The 22,695-nt window shown below is 42.2% G+C and overlaps 2 protein-coding genes across 2 annotated transcripts in view; one reads left to right on the top strand and one right to left on the bottom strand.

Moving 5' to 3' along the window:
• MINDY2 (MINDY lysine 48 deubiquitinase 2) overlaps positions 1–15,447 on the bottom strand; it is a 32,204-nt gene extending 16,757 nt beyond the window's left edge. The window contains exons 1-6 of the mRNA XM_059481851.1: positions 14,788–15,447; positions 7,673–7,730; positions 5,422–5,486; positions 2,734–2,892; positions 1,801–1,903; positions 1,157–1,299 (exon numbers count right to left, since the gene is read on the bottom strand). Of these exons, the coding sequence (XP_059337834.1) occupies positions 1,157–1,299; positions 1,801–1,903; positions 2,734–2,892; positions 5,422–5,486; positions 7,673–7,730; positions 14,788–15,447 (1,188 nt within the window). The remainder of the gene's footprint in view (positions 1–1,156; positions 1,300–1,800; positions 1,904–2,733; positions 2,893–5,421; positions 5,487–7,672; positions 7,731–14,787) is intronic.
• A 1,633-nt stretch (positions 15,448–17,080) lies between these two features.
• ADAM10 (ADAM metallopeptidase domain 10) overlaps positions 17,081–22,695 on the top strand; it is a 40,276-nt gene continuing 34,661 nt past the window's right edge. Inside the window, exon 1 of the mRNA XM_059482150.1 lies at positions 17,081–17,284. Coding sequence (XP_059338133.1) covers positions 17,230–17,284 — 55 coding nt within the window. The 5' untranslated portion in view covers positions 17,081–17,229. The remainder of the gene's footprint in view (positions 17,285–22,695) is intronic.

Here is a 22,695-nt window from a genome sequence, read left to right as displayed (position 1 = left end):
GGTTATTTAAATGGAAGAAGGGAGGAGAAAGAGCCTTTTCCTTGCCCTACTGCTTTAAGTGAGTGGCATTGTACACACAGATTTAAACCACATCTCAGATGTACTCTAATCAGAAAACCAAATATGTTACCTGCTTGTAGAGTTAATCATTATTTATCAGGACTGTTCAGACCTTAAGCTCAGCTTATGAGTAGTTATTCAAAATGCCAAAGATTAGCACTGACAGTCAAGATTTACAGAGGGAGGAAAAAGGGACTAGTAGTAACAAATGGAAGTGTCATTCACATGAGGTATATGACATTATCAGATAATGGCAAAACCAGGGGTTTCTTAACTTTTTTCCATGTTACACACCTCTTCTTTTTTGCTTTTATTACCATTATTAATAAGCACAAGTGTACATGAAATTAAAGTCTTATTAAAGAATAGATAACCAAAACATAATTTTAAGAGTTCTATACAAGGGTAAAAATCATACACTACCATCCTAGCAGAAGTAAAATTGTTTTAGCATGAAGATGCTCCATAAATGAATGTAAACTTTCCAAAGCAGATTCTCCATTCCATGGAGGAAGGAGTCCCAGAAGCACTAACCAAGCTGACACTTGCTTTTTGTATCCTGGAATACTCCTTTCACAACTGCTGCCATATTGCTTCCCCAGATACAGATAAAAATAATTAAAAGAAATTCTCTTCCCTAACAAAGGGAACCAATATTGCAGCCCATTTCAGCTTCTCAAAACATTTGGGATTTTGCATATGGACCTATTCATCTACTGGCCAAATGTAATGCAAACTTTTAGATCCTCAGAAACAAGAAATTAAAGTAACCTTATCATGCCAACCACAAAGTGCAAGAAAATTTAAGCCGTGTAAGAAGTGTACATAACTATACCTAACCACAAAGAGTTAACACAGGGAGTAAAATGAAAATAAAGGGAAAGGCTACAAGAAGAGTTAAAGTAGTAATGGATCCCAGTGACTAAACCACTGTAATCAATAATTCCTAAGTAACATTTGCTACAGACCTTACATTCACTGTAAGCCATATTTATATATAACAACCTGGAATTTAATTCTATTTCAAGAAAGTAAAAAAGCATGACTTGCTTTGAAACACAAAACACAACAATAAAGACAAAAATGCTGGATGTACCTTGTATTTGGTCATGGTGCTAAAATGGTTGTTCCTGAAGAACACACAAAGCTCTCCCTCCTGGACAGCTGAAGTCAGCTCACACAGTCCATGGTATGTCAATTGTGTAGCTGTGTTATTTAGGAACTGCTCAGCTACAAACCCTACAAAAGCAAAACAATAGTAGTATTTTTCCTATCTTCCCCCTATGTCCCCATACTGCCACAAGCCTTAGGGAACACATAAAAAGAGGGGACAAGTTTCAAAGTCCTAAAACCACAGCATTGCAAACAAACCTTCCCCTGTTCAGAAATGCTGTATCCACTTCTAATATTACTCATATTTTCCCTTGTTGTAATGGAGTATATAACTGATACTCTGATTTATAGGAGCAAATACATAGCTAAGTTGAAATCTGAATGCTGCCACAATAGGGGAAGTTCTTGCCAGGTTTTGAAGAATTGTATTGAGTAGCTCAAGAGCATGCATTAGAGAAGCAGAGAAGACAAGCACAGTCCTGGGTGCCTGCCCAGGGAAAGCAGCTCAGCACACAGAATGCAGCTCTTCCCACTTGTATCTCTACTCAGCATCACCCACAGGGAAAATATCTAACTTGGATTTGGCAGGACACATACTTTGATAAAATACAGAAAAACATGGCTTACCTTCACTGACCAGTTCACTGTTTTCTGACTGTTTACAAGAGATTATCTTCTCCACCAGCTGATTGTAACTGCAGTTACCAACTGCTTTTACTATGTCAGCAACCTGCAGCAGGAAGGAACAACATGGAGGATTTACCTTTGAGAAGAACAGAACACAGCTGCAAGCCAGTGGCAATTATTAATAAGACAATAAGAATTCAATAAAGAGAGGATGTTATCCCCTTTAAAATGTAGGCCAAAACATTTTAGTTCAGAGTGTTACATATTTTGCTATTTCAGATCCTATTTTAAATGCTTTCATTAACCCTTAGCATCAAAAGCTAAGGCATGAACATAAGTTGGATCAGCAGGGCCAGGGGAAGAGAACAGCAACTCTCACCAACAAGGCATGAAAAGAAAAACTCTTAGGCATTATTATTGCAGCCAAACTCACCAGTTTCCCACTCAGCAAACAATACCACTTTAGTGTTTATTAAATAATATAATTAAAAATAAATTACATGTTTGCTAAAGATGCAGTTCTCTCCAACCAGTTCCACCATCCTCATTTCTCAATAGCAGTGACTAAGAAACCAGAATTAAAAAGAGGAGGAAAGTAACTTTGTATTCCTTCCAAGTGTTCTCTAATAAGCCTTCAAAAATGATGACTGGAACACTGTATCTGGGGCAACTTGCTACTTCAGTCAGAAAAACAGTTCTCCTTTACAGAGTCACAGAAGGCTTTTAAAGTAGTTTGACTATAGACCCAGGCTCTGCATAGCTCCTGCACTAAAAAAACCACAGTTTGTATTTACTCCTCAATTTTTCTGACTAAATTTCAAAACTTCATTATCATATTCATTATTGACTTGTTAAAATTCAGAGATATCTCCCCTCCCACCAATAACACTCACAATAATATTTTTTAAAAATAATTGAAACAGAGTAAATTACCTGAGGGTCCACTAACCATCCATGGTACAAGGGGATATCCAGCAGATCAAACACTATGCATTCGGGTGTGTATTCAAATACTCGGACACCTGTGAACTTCACATTGACATCCAGACCCGTCTGCAACTTATGCAGAATTGCCATTGCATCACTCATATTCTGACAACAGAAAGAACAGAACAGAACAGATCACCCAAAACAGCTTTGGACACTTGGTGGTTACTCTTGTAACCCTTCATCATTCAGTACTCATCGACTTAACACTTAAAAAATAAAAAATTTAAAGGGTAAATTACCTAAACAAATGTTTCAATGCACATTCACTTCACATATTGTGCCAGGAGATACATGAAATAAAAGAACCTCCCTCCAGTGACCTCTTTTACACCCATAAACTACTTTTAGGCAGCTCTGGTTGCTGTTAGGTCTATTTCCCAAAGCCACAAGCCAGATGTTTGCAAGAAAACTGAATTATAAAGGAATCTTCAAGGGACTTTTCTTGAGGTTTCTTCTCCCCTTTTAAACCCTCCCTTACAAGTCAGGCCAAAGTACTTGTCACTACATAATGAATGAACAGTAAGAGCTACACAGACCCACTTGCCAACTCTAATTTCAGGGTTCAGTACTGAGAATCAGTCTTGAATTGTTCACTACTTTTTTTCTTTAATAAAAAACCCATTTTCTACCTTATTTTGGGCATACCTTTAAATGGCCTGTAGATTCTGCTGTTAAAACAAGTCATGAAAGTAGCACTTATTAATTATAGTAGTGATCCCAACGGAATCCTAAGGAGAATTATCAAGTTATGAAGTTCTAATCACAGAAAGGAAAGATGAGCCAAAGAAAACATGCTTTGTGAGACAGCTATCTTGAACCAACAGATAAAAAAAATTCCCAACATGGCAGGAAAAAGAATTTTCCACTAAGTGAGAAAAGTCCACAAGAACACAGTCAGAAAGTCTTGTGCAAAAGATTTGGGGAAACTGAGGCACTTTGTTGTTTGTTTGGGGGTTTTTGGGTTTTGCAACATTCTGTTGTTTAAGAGGAATTCAGGCTTACAACAATGAGAAAATAGCATGACAAAGACAGAAATGCAGATTGGACAGGAGATGGAGACAGCAAAGATTCACAGACAAACTACTGATGGTTAAAGACAGCTGCTTCTGCTGTCTTCTGATGAGAATCTGCCCTTGAGCATGGCTGCTACAAATGAGAGTTTTAATGCTTGTAGCCCTTTAGCCACTCTGCTCAGTCAAGTTTCCACGATCAGGAATGGAACAGCTCCCACTGCCTTACTACAAGTTGCTTCATCTTACTAACATTTTGCTGTCACAAGGTTTAGAATTTAGCAAGATTTGGAAGTAATCCTCAAGAGTGGCTTCACCTTTTAAGTTTGTATCACTTTAAAAGCAAACCAAGCCACCTTAACAAGAGCATGTCATTAGGAGGGGCCTGACATCAAATATGAAAACCTGTCTGTTTTGAAAGATATTTTGCCATAATCATACTGCTGAATGAATAAGAAGTACATAGTAAGTCAGCACAGTGTCATCCACAAATTCAGACCATACATCTACAGACAATAGCTGCATTTTTGTTAATGTTTACTTTGCAAACAAAGCAGGATTACATCAAACAGACCAGAAACCCACAGAAGTTTCTTGCTACAATTTCAACATTATCACTTCTACTTTAACTATTTCCGTACCTTCAAAGCAACTTGGAAGATTTCTAGAACAAAAGGCTTCTTTGAAATTACATGGTCAAAACTTCAGGTATGTGACATTTATGTTCTAAAGCCATATATCTGAGCATAAAAAAGCTATACAGGTTGTACTTTCACCAGGCATAATAGTTTTCATCAGCCTCCTAACAAGCTGGTTATAGCTATAACCTTCTACAACACAGAATTGTGTGGAAAAAAATAGCCAATTTCATTATTACAAAAGTAATTCTTATAATCTGATACAAATCAATCTCAAGTTACTCAGTTTGGCTGTCAACACTGAATGAGAACAAGAAAAAATGACCTAAGAATAAACAGAACTACCCTGAAACCTTATACCTATTAAAAAATTCAAATTCACTTTTCCATGAGTAACCAAAAAACCAGCTATGACTACACACAGAACTCGGAAAATATACACTAAATCAACAAATTTTAAATCTAATAGCATTATCTTCAGTACAGAAAGAATTCTGTGATGACATATAAATAGTGGTCAGTGTAAATAATATTGCCTTTCATAACATGGGATCAATCTCTTTTTGACCATCATGATTAAGAACAGAGATCTCTGTTACTCAGTTTACATCCTCAGAGAAACTCTGGCAGGCACCACTGAACAGAGCAACTGAAGGACATGCAGCACAAGACTTCAAAGAGCAACCACCCTGTTACATACTTTTATTAGTACCTCTGTGTTACACTTCCTCAATAAAACCTGTTTTACTTCATTACTGTTATTTCATAACAGGGAAAAAAGTGTCTTCTGTTAATAAATATTGAGTTTTTCTTCACTAATAGCACATATATAAAATTATTACTCTACATCAAGCCCAGACAAAAACAAACTGCAAACAATGGTCTGTATGCTTGTGGTTTTTAACAAGGTGACAAACCCTAGGTCAGAAGAGTAGTTTTAGTTCCCTCAGACATAAGTAACTGCTTTAGGAGCAGCTCCTTACCTGCTCATAATTAAGTCGCTGAATTTCAGATATCTCTTTAGGTTTTGCATCAAGAATGTAGTCTCCTAAAAGAAAGCAAAAATGAAAATAAATTTATTCCGCAATCAAAGCTTCAACATTTCTGTTAATATTTCTGACTGAAGTGACTGATAATGAATACCACAACCGAAGTTTTCTACCAAATTAATGGGATCACACTGTTTAATAACCTGAATTATAATTATGGAGTGAAATATGAATACAAAAACTTAGTAAGAGCATATTAAGAAATAAAATTGAAATGGCCAACTGTTACTAAAGCAACATTTCATAATCTCTTGGGGTATCACATCAATCTCTTCAAGATTCAAAAATTAACCTCCCTCTGTGCCTCAGGTTCAAAACATAAAAAGGTCAAACTGTTCACAGTAAAGTATGTAATTCTGTACACATTTAAAAAGACAACCACTTATCCTGTCTGATACTGTGAATGTTTTGTCATATTTTATACACCAGTAAGTCTATAAAACTTGTGCTGGTTTTGACTGGAATATAATTCACTCTCTTCACAGTGGCTGGTGTGGGGCTGTGCTCTGGGTTGGTGCTGAACACAGGGCTGATAACACAGGGATGTTTTTGTTATTGCTCAGCAGGGCTCACCCAGAGCCAAGGCCCTTCCTGCTTTTCACAGGGCCACAGGAGGCTGTGAGGAGACACAGCCAGGACAGGTGACCCCCAATGAGCACAGGTGACATCATGCCCAGTATATAAAGTTTGGGGAAGAAGGAAGAAGGGGAACACTTGGAGTGCTGGATGGTGTTTTCTCCCCAAGTCACCACGTGTGACAGGGTGCTGCTCTCCTGGGATGGCTGAACACTTGCCTGCCTGTGGGAAGCAGTGAATTAATTCCCTGTTTTGCTCTGCTTTCCCTATATTGAGTCTTTACCTCAGCCCACAGTTTTTCTGGTTTTTACTCTCCCCATTCTCTACCTGATCTCTCTGGTAGGGGAGTGAGCAAGGGGCTGCCTGGGCTTAAACCACAACATTTGTATTCCACCTTTGTCTACAACGCAAAGGTAATAAATTAGTTAATAGTTAATCAACACACTGAGGTTCAAGACTTATAACATCTTTAGAGACTAATACACACTTTCCAGGTTTTATTTCAATGTTTTTGTACTTATTCCTTTGCTCCATTACTAAAGTCAGAAAAATATCATTATAAGCTTCCTAATTTATACTCTTTTAACTTGAAAGTGGTTGAAGGCTGTTTTGTTGGTTTTGGCTTTTTTTTTAGCTGTAGAAGAACTGCTAATCCTGTTGAGTGAATAGGAACCTAAATAATTTGAACACAGTTTTATGATTCAATTTAGTAAGATAATTTCAGAAGCTAAAATTTGCCTTCAAGAAAGAATACACATTTAGACAACTGGAATTATGTAGTGACTTCAGACAGTATTGTGTCACCAATGCAATTCTAAGAAATGCTTAGACACAGGGAGCAAGATTTCTTAGTTTTTGGAGAAAATTATGTAGGCAACTTTTTTTTCAACCAGAAGACTCAGCAATTTGCTTCTGAAAAGAACAAGCTATGTTCTTTGCAAGCAAAAATAAAGAAAATATTGAAAGGGTATTTTTCTCCTGCTTAAGAAAAATCAAGTCTAGTCTACTAAGTTCAAACATTTTATATTTGTCAGGCTACAAGGGAAGGAAAAGTGGTACATACAGCTTAAGTACTATCACAACTGCACTTTTAACACCTGGATCACCAGGGTTATTAAAGTTCCAGTCCTGTCAGATACACAGAGCTGCAGTTTTACTGAATACTGAATGTGATACCAGAGCAGTGCCTGCAAATGGGACCCCACTTGCAATCACTGTGAGGGCTACATTAATTTTTCTTGTTATTTTAATTAGGTCATACTTCCAAGGATTAGAGTTACTATAGACCACTAAAGACAGAGTTGACTTACTACATTCTGTCAACTATAATAAAGCAACACTGTAAGAGACATGAATAATTTTAAATCTGTCAATGTGTTGGTGCATTGAGCCATACCAATGGCACGAACCAGACCAATCACTTTGGAAAGCAGTGCAGAAAACTTCTAAAACCAGTTAAGGAAAAGCATGAGTAACTGCATACTGTAAGTAGTTTTCTGGAATCAAATAAAAAGCTGAATAAAATAGTAAATACATAAACCAGCTCTTATGTTGCTATGAACTACAAAGTACAACACACAAGTGGAAGTGATTTATTGCAGTTACTAACCTAAGTACTCCATCAGCTGTTCAGCCGTTATGATTTCCATCATCGGTGGCAGTTTAATCTGTCAAAGTAAAAGTAAATTCTCTTTAAAACACCAAAGCACCACAATTTAAAAACCACTGTATTTCTAGACAGAAGACTTCTGATTACATTTCCCCCACCATTTTATAAGGCCATTAGCATACTGGACCTCTACTAAACAGCAGCCACAAGAAGAGATTAAAAAGGCACTTTGGTTTTTAGAGAAACCACATGCCTGCAGCACTTTCTCCCAGGTGCACATCTGCATAGTGCTCCCTTCTCCCACCAAAACCCCCCTCCACTTCACAAGAACCCACACCACTCACTGCAGTGGCTCAACTACAAGCACTCAGAATTAACAGACTGGGAACTGTTCAGAAAACTTCCCTCAAGTCTTTGACTCCCTTTATTCCAATTCTTAACTGAGTATTGAGTACTAAGAGATTAATTTTGCATATTAGCTCAAAAAGTTCCTCTGTACAAAGTTTCTAAAGGATCTAGTGTCAGTAGCTGCTGGGACAGGGAAGCCAAAGACTTGTGCAGGTACAAGGAAATGACTCTCAGCCTCTCATCCCATGTTCACATTCCAAGGTTTAACCATTTGGTTTAACCCTACACAGAGCAGAGAGGCACACAGAACTTTGTGGTGAATATTCCATTCCCCTCTTCCCTGATTTATTCCAAACATCATCATATGCTAAAGCCAACCACCCTGGCAGAGCTAAAAGCTTCCTGCATTCTCATCTCCTCCAGCATCCTGGGTAAACATTTTGAACACTTTGATTTACTGCACGAAGAAAAGCAACAGGCAAAGCACAAACACATACAAGGACATGCTTCTGGCAATCTGAAGAAATACCACAGAAGGATACAGACCTTAAACATAGTGTAATTTTTCTCTGCATAAATGTGAATTTTATTTTTCTAGGGTTTGGGGTTGGTTTGTCTTGGGGCTGATTTTTAAGCTCTCTTCAGTTTTTAATTTTCTCATCCTATCTCCCTCCAACATCTTGCCATTCAAAGTCTACAACAGATATTTATTTTATCAGGAATTTTTTAATCAAGTCCCTCAATACTGATCACTGCTGTCCTTGACACATATAGAAAGACATGACAAGAGACTGTTAACTCATGGTTGAGATTTAATAGGTTCCACTTACTTTTCTGATTGTGGAGAAGGAAGAAGTAAAAATCCAGGGGATGGAAGAGCAATCTACATCTACTTCTACATCAAGCCTTTGATGCAGCACCCCAAACTCAAATATACAGTATAGCAACACACCACTTTGTTCACATTGTGATGGAGAGGGTTTTCAGTATGAAAACTGAGCTATTTTAATAACTTTGCAGGGAAAATGAGGTGTGATTGGGCTACATCTGTCTTATAAATTTTAATTACATTTGACAAAAGGTAAATGTGTTAAATCTATGTAATCACAAGAAATTTCATTATATGTGGAAGAAGAAAGAGACCCAAGTTTATATAACTTTCTTATTTATACTCTAAGAAATATGTCCCTACTTGGGTTAGAGTTGACATTTGCCACACATTGATCAACCCAGAGATGGTGGGCTTATAAAGAAGCTGGTAGTTCTGGGATCTGGGAAAGGAATTAAAGAAAAAAAATCAGGCATGCATGGGTACATGTTTTTTTTGAAAATATTTAATGAATGACAACTGATTGTAACTTACAGAACTATCCAACTCACCAACTCTAAAGCTCAATTACATGGCTTACCTCTATTTAAGCTCTATGTACAGAGCTTAAAATAGCACAACATATTATCCATATCACTGGTTAACAAATGGAACTTTCCCTCACAACTGTAAAGCTAACCATTTATTTTTTTATTGCAGAAAAAGCAAAGTGGTTTTACTCATATTTCCAGGATCTCTCAAAGCTGGATACTTTAGCAAGCTACATCTCAAAATTAACTGCTTGATTAAATGCTAAGCAAAATTAATTGGTTACTTCATGGTGAAATTTTAGGGCTGGCATGTGTAGTGGGACCTGGATCACACCTTTGAAGTGGGCTAATGGGGTTCCAACACATTCTGAGTACTTCTGAACAGAGCTGACTTTGGGATATACAGAGAACATGACATTTCCCAGCTGTTCAGAGCTTCACTGCAAGCACTTAAGCAACAGGAAATGCACAGTGAAGAGGAAATGGGAGAGAAAAATACCTTAGGAATTAAGGGAGAGCAAAACATTATACAGAACCACAGTCATTATCCAGAGAAATCAACAGAAGAAAACGATGTAAGCAACAGTAGGAGAAGCTGCTGTTGTCCATAACAATCTTTTATTTTGAGACACATTTTCACAATAGGTTTCAATGTTTAGTTGCTAGATTTCACATCAATTCCACATTTTAGGAAAAATGCATTTCCTCAACTCCCACTCACTTCCTGCACTCCTCTAGTGCAGTTTCCTGGTCCTTTGCCCTGATGGCTCTTTCTAACTATAGCTATAATTTTCTTCCTACATTCAGGAGTGGGAAACTCAGTCCTTCTCACACAACTATGGCATGACATACAGCTGAGGCATACTTTAATTAAAAGACAAGACTGGTAAACAAATTTTCATATGGAGCAGATTGTCTAATAAAACTTACACAGTTTGTATGAATTAGACTATAAACCCCAAAACTACATAATACTAATTTTCCACTATATTCTTCCACACTACAGAAGGGCTTCAAAAAAATTAAGTGATATAGTCATGCACAGAGGATAACACTTCTGAAAATACCATGACTATCAAAAGGGTCCAAGAAAATTTCTAATGGCTTATATAATAAGTCTTATATAAGACTTAAAGTCTCAAAACATGTTTATCTAAAATATGCAACTCCTCTGAACACAGTGTTCCAGAGAGGTACGGGTAGCTTCAAGCAGCTTTGACAAAAAACAATTAATATTCTCTGCAAATAAGCGGCAGGAACAGTTTCATGAACCTGTGACAGGTCAGTGTGTGCTCCTCCATCTCCTCAGTGTCTCTCTGGAGCCAGGTCACCTCCAGCCCCTGAGGGGGCTCGTGGCTGCGCTGGGCACGGCTCCAGCTGCACCTGCGGGCTCAGCTCATCCCACAGGTGCCGGAGGAAGGGAGGCTGCCAAGCCCCGCTGAGCAATCTGTGCCAGCTCCGGCCGGGCACAGCGACAGCGACAGGGACAGGGACAGCACATCACGTGTGAGCGAAGGGCCAGGGCCAGCCCCCGGAGCCGGCAGCACCGCTGCAGCCTCCGACAAGGCAGCGGGGATCAGCGGGAGGGAGCTCTGCGCTCCGCTCCTCCCCAAAGGGCCACTTTAATGAAAACCTAACATTAAGAATTGCTGAGTAGAATTTTTTACTCTACTTCTTATCTGAACAGTCAGTTTGGATACATCTAAGCAAGAAAATGGTTATATAACATTTACTTACATAATTGTTATGATACCTGAATAGGTAATTCAGACAGTTCTAACAGTTTCCAAAATTTTAGTAGAACTAGGTGTGTAGGGAACACAGCTCCTTCCATTTGTTGAGAGGATTATGACACAAAAAACTTTCAAAGACATTTTCAAATATGCAATATCACTGTTCTCCTACATAAGGACATGCACTTCTCAAGACAATATTAATATTATTTATATTATAATTGTATAATGTTTTCCCTTTGCTTCTTTTATGTTTCACAATCTTCCCTGGACATTTCAGATATGTAATTTCTGTGCAACATGTTAATGTTCACAGAGTTCTTCAGGTACAAGACATGACATCCTACCTAAGAAGCACAGAGCAGAATCACATGGCACTGTCACTAAGCTTTAGCATCTGATGATTGCCACATTCCCCCTGCCCCAAATTACATTTAATGAAATGCCAGAAGTTATCAGAAAGTGTTGCATGAACTACATCTAACAAAGATCACAAAAGGCACTTAGAAAAGCCAACTTTGAATAGCTAAGCTTAACCACATAGTGAGCCACAGGCCTGAGTTAAAACTGAGCAATCTCCAGATTTAAATAAGCTGAAAAACAGTGTGCTACACTATTCTACATCAGAGGACACAATTCATGCTTGTACATACATTTAAAAATGCTTGTTTCAATCTCTACTTCTGCTTCATTTCCATCACACAAATCTAAGTGGTTACGACACTGTTTTGCACAACAGCTGTTCTGCACAACAGCTACTTTTTTAAGTTGATATCATGCTTTTGTTTTTCTTCTTACAGCATTTCTCTAACACTCCTGTAGCAGAGCTCCTTGGCTCTCCCTCCTATAAGCTAAACTGCAAGTTACACTTAAGACAGGCAGACTGCAAAATCACTTCAAAAGAAAAGTAATTTCATAATTTTAATATTTAAAATACAGCTTCTGCAATCTGCCACCTCAAAGTATTTTGTATCCTTTGAAAGTGGTGGATAAAAGAGAGACAGCAGTTTTATCACAAGCTTAGTTCCAAAACCTGGTATTTTCAAAATGGAATTTGAACAGTCACAGTGGGTGCTACTATTTCAGAATTTCCAAAACCCCAACCACCAAATCAGTATTGCACTTCAGCTGGCTGAGACCAGATCTATCCACAGGATGACCACAACTCTCAACCCTGTCAGGAAAGAGTTCTAAAAAGGAAAAATGATGGCTGATACAGGGAATAGAACCCAAAGCATAACTGTTTAACTTGTTATTCCCTGTTGCGATTCTAGCTTTCCTCCTTATCTCCTTCCTCTGCTCTTTTTTCCCCATTACGTGTAGCTTCTTTTCACCTAATATGTACTGTGGTATTCTCAGTCTGCTTTTGCCTGTTTTCATCTTTCAGTCTGCCTTCTTGCTCCCAAATTATAATTACTTGACCCAGCCTAGTGTTCATGTTGGCTCAGGAGGAGCGAGAAGGTGGATGTCCATCCTCAGCCCTCTCATGTGGCAAGCTGCTGTCAGTGAGGTACAGATGAGCTGTCACCCCAACCACTGTGAACGTGGTTCTTGACTATGAACTGGGGAAAAGAAAGGCCAATTTGTAGAGGCAGTAATTAGGAAAATCAATTACAAGCAACTACAATATATAACCAAATAAGAGGAAAACCCTCAAGCCTATAAATAATAACTTGTGATGACAGTTTCACCAGTTTAGCTGCTTGTCTGCAACTCATGTAAATTCTGCTGACATTTTACATAGACAGAACTACAGAAAACTTCCTGTAATCTGAGCAATAAGAAACAGAAGAGCATTCCCAAGGGGTATTTTGGTTTTTGCCTATTTATAAAACTGGGTATTACCTTAATTCTCACTAATGTAATATTTGATCCCAGCAGAATGTCAGTTAAAGTTCTGGTTGGAGAGCAGCAGAGGAGGGAAAAGGAAAAATGTTAAGGAACAAAACCTCCAAAAACTTGAATTCAAACAACAGGACCAGTGCTGTCCCATTTATATCTTTCATTAAAAGATTAAAAAGTAAGACCCTGTAACTAACAGTTTAAAATGTTTCCCCCAAAATTGATAAGGAATGGCAAGTTTTTCAAGTCACCCCCAGATGCCAAAGAGGGAGCACAGAAAGCAAGTGTTCAATACTGTGACAACATTCACACCCTCCCGACGATAGCAGAACCTACATAAGGCAATACCTTAAAGTCACACCCAACTTCCCTCTACTGCTTTTACTGATGCTTAAACAACAACATCACTGCACCCAGAGTTTTCTTTCTGATGTCTGAGCTGTTCTGCTCAGAAAAATGTGTAGAAATTGTAACTCAACCAAAAGCATTAATCTTCTGCAGTTACCTGCATCTAAACAAATTTCTTCTCATCACATATTTCCATTTTGACCTTTTCCTAAGTCACCTGTCACACTGCAAACAATCTCTTACTCTTCCAACACCAAATTTCTTCCCCTTGCTACTACAACATAAAAGCTATTCCTGTAAAGCCTTCCTATTTCAGGACTCTGTTCTATCAGCTCTTCAGTCTTCCGGAGCTGAATTGCCAGCATTTCCTGAGACGTGTCCCTCATCCTTGTTTTGCAATGCACACAACCTTACAGCTTTCCTCCAACAGATACTCCTTTCACAGAGACATGTTAATAACTACGTTATGGCTTAGATTTTAATTACTTAAAAGATTGGGGAAAAAATTACTTTAAGACTACGGGAAGTCCACATCCGCAATGGCTATGGAGAACAAGAACCTTCAGGTCTCAAGCTGCACTTGACCACTACCTGATTTATTCATTAGTTTAAATACAGTCTATACTGCATAACTATATTAATGTGTCCCTATTACTCAGGCAGCTACTCATACAAATCCTTATTTTGTACAATTCTGCACTTCGTACAACTCTACATACGCTTTATAATATGAAACTAACCTATTTTCCAAAAATATCACTTATGTACTCAGTGCTATAAATAGTAATCTTTACTTACTAAAAACCTGTACACATCAGTAAGCTATATGTTATATATTGTTCAGGTTAGTAAACATCATCGAGACATTTTATTTCTGTTTTAGGGCAACGAAGTAAGTCTATATATGACAGCAGCATCTAAGTAGTGTATTGGCAACATACTGCACATACTTTTTGTTTTCCAAGTTCTGTATGTGAGACATGTGCTTAACAGCAGAAATAAGCCTGAAATATTTACTAAAAGAATCGGAGAATGGTTTAGGTTGAAAGAGACCTTAAAGATCATCAGGTTCCAGACCCTCTGCCATGGGTAGGGACACCTTTTACTAAACCACGTCGTCCAAAGACCCAATAAACCTGGCCTTGGACACTGGTAGGGATGGGGCATCCATAGATTCCCTGCGCAACTTGTGCCAGTGCCTCATCACCTTCATGGGGCAGAATTTTTTCCTTGTATCTAAACCTGCCCTCTGCTAGTTTAAAGCCATTCCTCCTAGTCCTACTGCCACATGCCCTTGTCAGAAGTTCCTCTCCAGCGTTCTCGACAACGTCCTTGCCCTACACAGCACAAACTTCCCGCGGTGCCCTCACGCCGCTGTGGCTCGGGAGCCGCGGACGCCGCCGGCGCCACACGAGCCGCCCGAGCGGCACCGCCCGCCCGGCCCCGCCATGGCGCCCGCCCGCCCCCCCCCCCCCCCCCCCGTACCTTCCAGGCCAGGAGCAGCACGTTCATGATGGCCAGCAACGGGCAGGGGCCGTTCTCGTTCTGGGTGATGACGGGCGTGTTCTCCTCCTTCCAGCGGACCCACTTGATGTGATAGACCGACTGGCCCGGGAAGCGTTCCTTGGAAGCGGAGAGGAGCTGGGAGCCCGCCGCCGGCCTGTCCCCTTCGGGCTCCGGGGCCGGGCCCCCCGAGGAGGCCCCCGCCACCACCGCCTCGTCGGCGTCGCTGTTGAGCTCGGAGCTGCTCGGGCAGCAGGAGTGCAGGTTGGAGAAGGACTCCAGCGAGTCCAGGCTGCGGGACTCCTCCCCCGGCGGGCTGGGAGCGCCGCTGCTCCCGGAGCCGGCTCCCGCGGGACCGCTCTCCGAGGCGGGCGCCGCTCCGGGACTCTCCGGCACCGCCAGCCCCGCGCCTTCCGCCGCCGCAGCTCCCTCCGCGGCCCGGGAGGGGGACGCGGTCTGAGGGGCCGCGGCGGGAGCGGGGGCCGGCGGAGGGGAAGGGCTGCGCCGCCCGCCGCCCTCCTCGGCCTCCCTGCAGCCCCCCTCGCCCGCCGCCGCCTCTCCGAGGTGGAGACGGCTGGCAGCGCCCCCGCCGCCCGTCTGCAGCGAGCCCGGGGGCGGCGGGGGCTGCGCCAGGCTCTCCATGCCCGGCCCGGCCGCTCCGCTCTCTATTGGCACCGCAGCGGCTGCGCCTCCGCCCGCAACGCCCGCGACGCCATCACAGCAGCGGCGGCAGCTCCGCCCCGCCGGGGACGTGCGGGCGGGGGGGGGAGCGGCCGCGGGTCACGGCGGGGCCCGGGGCGGGGGGGCCCCGGGGCGGGGCCGGCCGCGGGAAGGGGAGGGGAGGGAAACAGGTGAGTCCGGCTCTCCCGAGTGTTCTCCAAGGCGCTTTTCCTTGCGGTTTCTTAGACAGTCGTACTATAAAAACTACGGCTGTGGCGAGTGTAATAGATAACTTGAACAATTTGATTGTGTAGAGTAATTCAAAGAGAGGAAATTTAGGTTAGGTATTAGGAAAATATACTTTGCTGTGAGGGTAGTGAGGCACTGGCACAGGTTACTTAGGGAGGCTGCAGATGCCCCATCCCTGGAAGCGTTCAAGTCCAGGTTGGATAAGGTTTTGAGGAACCTTTTGAGGAACCTGGTTTGGTGGCAGGCGTCCCTGTCCATGGCAGGGGGCTGGAAGTAAATGTTCCTTAAATCCATTCCAACCCTTTAACATTCTGTGATTCTGTAAGATTTAATGTGGGTGTATTACTCAGACTTTACCCCAAGGAACCTCTCTTCTCCCTACAGAAATCTTCAGCTTTTAATAACAAATTTTAAATACTCTTGGGATAATAAGGATTTATCCTGTCATTTTATTCTCAGCAGGTCTCTAATTTGAAGTCTGTAAACACTTGCATCAGCTTCTGCAGCCTTACCTGAGCTACATTAACTGTAATTTTACATTCTATGTGCATTTCCATAACACTTTCTCTCATCTGTATCAGTGACAGATGGAAGTTGTTTTTTATTCTGACATGACAATAGGAATGGAAAAGCACAAATAAAAAAGGCTGACAGTAAACTGAGAAACTTGGCATCAACTCTAATATAAAAATAAATAAATATAACAGTGAGATGGCACAGTTGATAGAAGAATCAGCATAAGGACAAACAAGAGGAAACGTTTTGCTCAGATGTCTCACATTTGTATTTCTACGGGAAGATTTTCCTGTACCCTTGAATTGTGAAGAGACAGTCTCAGAATGACAAGTCCCTGTTCACTGGGGACACTGTAACGCTTCACATGTACAGCATCGGGAGAAGTCGGTGACTTAAAACTCTGAATTAGTTTGTGCAAGGAAACAACGTGTATCTGTTTAGGGGATGAAGGAAACCAGAGCAAAATTCTAAAAGTGAATTAGTTCTGTGCAAGGAAGAGCCGTGTACGCGGTGAGGGGACACAGGACACATCCGTGAGGTCTGTCGGTCTGTCCGTACTCCGGTGCGGTGAGGGCTGCGCTGCGCCGGCCCCGGAAGCGGCGGGAGAGGCCCCGCCCCTCGCACGCCCCCGCCCCAGGGCGTGTTCACAGGACCCCGCCCCTTCCGTCGAGCCCCGCCCCCTTGCGCGTGGGCGGGGCGGGGCGTTCCGCGCGCTCTGGGCGTGTCCCGCGGCCCCGCCCCGCCGGCGGCGTCTGGCGCGCGCGCGGGCGGAGGGAGCGGCGGCGCGCGGAGCGGAGGGAGGGGGGGCAGCGCTGCCGGGGAGCCGTCGATCCTCCCGGGCGATCCGCGGCCGTTCCGTGGGCGGGAACAGTCCTCGGGAGCGGCGGGGGACAAAGCGGAGGGAGGCACCCAGCTCGCCCCTCCCCATCCCGCCCGGCGCCGGTCTGGGGCGGATGTGCCGTGGGTAGGCGGCGGCGGCGGGGCCTGCGCCCGGTGGAGATGGATCTGGCGGGGACGATAATCCTGCTGTGCTCCTGCGCGGCGGGCGCTGGAGGTGAGGAGCCGCCCGGCCTCGCGGGGCCCTGCTTTGGGGCCGTCTCCCTTCGTCTCTCCCTCCCTCCTTCTTCCCTCTGTCTTTCTCTCTCTCTCTCTCTCCCGTCTCCGGCGCTCGGGGCCGGGGGCGGCGGGCCCCGCTCTCCGGGGCGCCCCGGCGCCAGGGCCGCGGCTGGGCCGCCAGCCGGGCTCCCCCTTTCCGCCCGCTGCTTCAGCCCGGCCGGGCCTCTCCCCGCCGCCCGGGGCCGGCCTGGCGCCCCGCGCCTTCCCCGGGACTTTCCCCGCCGAGGAGCGGCTCAGTTGTCCTCCGCTCTTCTTCCCCCTCGGGTCCTTCTCTCCGCGCTCGGCTGTGTTTGTTTGTTTTCCCCTCCCGGCTCCGCTTCCGTCCCTCAGGACTTCCCCCCGGTCCCGGTGGCCGCTTCCCGGCTCCCTGCCCTCGCGGCCGCTTCTCTCTCCCGAAACCGGGAAAGACGAGCAGGCGGAAAGTTCAGCTTAAGGAAATAAAAGAGGAGCCCGGGTTCTGCCCGTGACTTCCAGCAGGGTCTCCGCTCCCCCAGGCCGGGGCTAAACTCGCTTGTGTTTATGGGACGTGTAACTGTATCGGCTCCCGTTAGGAATTGTTCCTCGGCGTTAGGAGCTGGGCAGTTTCTCCACTGCGCCTGGTCATGTTTAATTGACCAAATCATGGCAGGGAAAATAGTTTCGACTTTGTACAGAGAAAGAGTTTCGGGAAGGGTGGACTTGGGAGGGTGTTTCTAGAGAACTGTGGGTGGAACAACTGATAAAGACTTGTTTCCTCTGTTTCATTTGGCACCTCTCTGATTTATCTGGGCTCTGCCTTTGTGTGCATCAATATGTAGGTTTATTAACAAAGAAGCTAGCGCTAAATGCTGGTCTTCCACACATTCTCAAAAAGTAACATCAAAGTATGGGAAACTTCAGTTGCTTGTATTTGTGGCTAAGCCGTGAGAAAAAAAGCAGGCTGATTTGTATGGTCAGAAGCCATCCTGTTATTTGTATGATTAGGAGTGGGATGCACCAAAGAATTTACGTTTTTCTTCGTGGATTTTTGTAAGCTATCGAGATATTTCAGACTTTATTGTTGGCATGCTTTCAAGGCGTCTTTGTTTTCTGAACTAAATGGTGCTGGCACAGAACTAACTCAAAATAATTAATTAACCAGTTGTGAGAGTTGTTTTCACTGTTTAGTTCCAGGCAGGCAATTGTGCCTTAAAAATCGTAGTAAAAATGTGAGGTGCAGTCCTCTGGATATATAGATGGAAGTTCATGAAATGTATTTCAGAAATTCCTGTTAATTTTTTCTTTGGGAGAGGAATAGGCATCGTCAACCTTTCTGGGGACTAGGAAGCACACCTCACTATTAGTTGGTAGAAGTGCATGTCTTTGGTATGTTACAGTGCAGGTAAATCTTTAAAGAAAGATTAATAATGCTGGATAGAAATCTGGTGATAGTGCCAATACACATCTCTAAAATATCCAGTGGAACATTTCTTGTAAAAGTCTGACTGTAATTATGAAAGATTTGCCATAGTTCTGTGTTAAATTAAAAATAGACTTTTAAGTTTAGGAAGGTCTATTTTACCTGTGTTCACATTTCTAGAGTTTCTTATATGCTGCAAATATTTTTATTTATTGAAAAATAGGTTCTTCATTTGCATATTTTCCCTTCTAGGCAGGCATTAGTATCTGTGTGGAAAGGGCAAGTTCATGACTCTTGAAGAAGTTACAGTGAGAGGAGTGCAAACTGCAAAGGACTGATAAGAACCCAACAATTAAATTTCATTTATGTGCAGTGCATCTGGTCTCATTAATCGTACACAGATCTTGAAGCTAAGTTTCATTTATCTGTAAAGCTGTCTGGGTTTAAGCCACATAGGTATTAAATAGTAATAATTTTGAAAATTTCATTAATCTGCACTTCAAAAATAATTAGGAGTTTGTATGTTTGGTCTAAGATTGGATTATATTTATGGGATACCCGAGGTTGAACTCTTTCAGAATTACACAAGTGAATGTGTACTGTGCAGGCACTCTACATATTCTAGATATAAAGGTATAGATTAATAGAACCAACTGTAGCATTACCTCACAGCTAAGTATGAATCATAAAATCAACTTCTAAAAAAATGGCACAGCATAATTTGCATGGTTTATTTGAAAAGGTTAAGTGAAATCTCTTTGTTTTCTTAAAAAATTATTTTCAGTTCTCGTTTATATTGTTCTTAAAATTGCAAGGGGAATGCAATTCAAAGCAATCAGTAGTGCTGCTGCCCTGTGAAATGTACTGCAGAGTCTGTCCTGGGCTGCTTCATAGTTTTGGAAGGTTGTGTCTGTGTGGTTAAAGCAGAAGTGTTATCAGAAGTTTGGCCTTAAATGCCCAGAAACATTCTTGGTCAGGTTCTGGTATTAGATCACTTTAGTGTTTTCTTCTGCTTTCTTTGCTTCCACTGCATAAATATCACCTTCATGAAACCAGTGGTCCAGCAGGTCAGTTTGGATACTGTTTAAATAGTATAAGAAGGAAAAGCCACACCATTTATTTTGTTTTCTTTCTGATAGTAATTAGGGAAAGCTAGAATTTAGTTTCTGGTATATGGTGTCTACTTGAGATAGGGTATATTGTACCTTGACTTTTAAGAATTCTTTTTTTAAAAGTGAATCTCAGCATCTTCCCAACACCCCTGGAACTGCTTGGTTTAAGGCATCTCTTCTCTCACTGCTGCTGTCATGAATTTTGATGTGTGTGAAGTGGTGCTTCAGTTGGGTGATATTATTGGCAGCTTTTTGCAGCATGCTTTGTTGCATGTGATGAGGATGCATACAGGTATATTAATCAGTACTTAATTACCCATACATAATGATGTTCATAGAGGAATGGAAATAACTAATTTAACCTCTCCTTCTACCTAAGAGTCATTAAAAAAAAAAAAAAGGGAAAAAGCAATAGCAAACACAAAGGAGAACTGTTGAGGTCTCTGACAAGCTTGGATTTAACAAGAGTGACCATGCTTTGGCTAGGCTGATGAAATGCTGAATATCATTGCAAATTTATGATAAATAGTTTCTTGTCCCTGGTACAACATGCTCTTTTTATGTTTCTTGGACTTCCAAGTTGTATCTTAGTGTCTTGTGCTGCTGGATGTTGAACTGCCTATTTCCCAGTGAGCATGGGAGAAATTCTGCTTTTTTTCTGGACACATGGGGGAGTTGTGGGAAGGCATTTATGAGTTATCAGGATCTGAGTGATTTAGTTGTGTTCTTATTATAAATTGAGAAGAACAGTAGCCTTCATAAATATGGCAGCATTCAGCCTCCAGCATTTATTTGGAGTTGAAAATAAAAACATTATGGCTGAGACAGTGCCTAGTCAAGACAGCTGTCAGATGGTTGTTTCAGAAATGCCTGTGGTAATTAAAAATAAATAAAATCAGATGTTTAGGTGATTGCTTTGAAATACTATTGCCCAAAAGCCTCAGAGTGCAGTTTGTTTATACTTTCAAAAGATGCAAAGGTTCATTTTGCAGTATGGCAGGGCTGCTGTACTGAGTTACTGCTGTCTGGAGGTCCTGCCCTGGCCCTGCAATCCCACCTCTCCTCCTGGCATGAGAAGTCAATGCAAAGAAAAAAAAATTAATCAGTTCCTGCAGATGTGTAACTAGAGTTGCTTTATTGAGCAAACCCAGGGCTGATGGGGAAGAAGAACTGGGACTTTCACAGGGTGGAGGGGAAGAAGGTCAATAAAAAGCAGCCACGTGCTGGCACTGGTGTTGCCATACTGTCTGACTGTGCCCTAAATGGAGGCCTCAGTGAAGGGAAATGATCCTGACTTGACTTCTTGATTACATGTTTTTCTTTCACCAAAAACTCACTTGACCAGAAAAGAGAATATTTTTGTCAGCCTGAACCTAGTGCCAGTGCAAGGGAAGAATGGAAACAGAGTAGGTGTAAAAGGGCAGCAGGGCCTGCCCTTCTGCTGGCAGTTTGGAAACAACAGCCTGAATAAATTCTTCAGAGAAGTCAAAGTCAGGAGGTATATGGTAGAATTTCTGCCTTGCTAAATCTCAATGCAGTGTACATTCTTTAATGTCCCATGTAAATGGAGCTTTTTTTGTAAGATAGATAAACTGTATGTTGAAAATAACTTGAAGCAAAAGTTGCTTTGATTATCTTAATTGAAATTATAATAATAATTCTCTACAAGATGTTTATCACATGCTGGCATTTTAAATCTGCCAATTAGTGATGATGCTTGCAGTAATAAGACTTGTCTGGTGAGTTAGCTTGGCTTCTGAAGAATTTCTGATACTCTCTCAAGTTGTGTTCTGTGCTTTATTCCACCCCACTAACAAACTTGAGTTGTGCTTGAGCTATTTGCATTTGTCATGCAAGTTTTAATCTGAGTGGTTTAATGCAAACTTCATCTTTTAGAACAGTGCATGCTTGATTTATCCTCTTATGGGAAGTTAAATGTTGCTCTGTTTTATAATGATGTGTATAGAATTATTAGATACTTATATTTACATGGGTAAACTTTCAGTACTCTTTATTACTAGTCATTTTTTTTGTGCATGGAGCTAGCTTCCATAAAAATGTTTTCCAGAATCATCACAGACACAGAGATTAGTCTGACCAGCCTGTAATTCTCCAGGCCCTGCTCCTTGAAGATGGGGATGACATTTGTCAGGAGCTTTTTAGAAAGGTGATGGAAGCCTTGAAGTGGGTCCAGGCAGCCCCCTCAGCACTCCTGGACACATCCCATCTGATCCTGTGGGCTTGTGGATATCCAGGTGGCTGCAGTGTTCCCTTGCTCGTGTCATCTGCTGCAGGTGCAGGCTGGGAAGGGTTTGTCTGGGGGGAAAAGCTCTTCATGGTTTTCTCTGGGAAAATAACTGACCAGGGAATCCTTGAGCACATCCCACCAGAGAACTGCTCCATGTGGTTGCTCACCTTGTGCCAGGAAGCTCACAGCTACAATCACAGGGATGATCCAGTTTAGCCTTTGCATAAGGCTGGTTAGAAGGTGAGAGTACATGTCTCAGACTGCATACCTGTCCAGTGGGATTTGTTTGTTCACAGCAACAACAACTGTAGATGCTTCACAGCTCTCTAGGGATCCTGAAGAGTTGTATATCCCCACAGAAAACATCTTTCACAGGGACTGGCACACTGAGACATTTGCCTAAATGCTCTGCTGGATTCTGTTTTAAGTCCTTCCCGGTGTTTGGTTCTAAGCTGGTGAGAGTAAAGCTTCGTTCCTGCAGGGAATTTGTCGCAGGAAATGCCACATCTAGTTTAGCAAGTCTTTGGAAGACTGTACTGTCAAGTTCAAAAGCCATCCCCTTGTCAGTGTCTGATGTCTGTATCCTAAAGGGTTTCTGTCTCCCAGCTTAG

Source organism: Ammospiza nelsoni, chromosome 14 (assembly GCF_027579445.1).
Source record: "Ammospiza nelsoni isolate bAmmNel1 chromosome 14, bAmmNel1.pri, whole genome shotgun sequence".
Taxonomy (NCBI): Eukaryota; Metazoa; Chordata; class Aves; order Passeriformes; family Passerellidae; genus Ammospiza; species Ammospiza nelsoni.
This window is presented reverse-complemented; position numbering and strand designations above follow the sequence as displayed.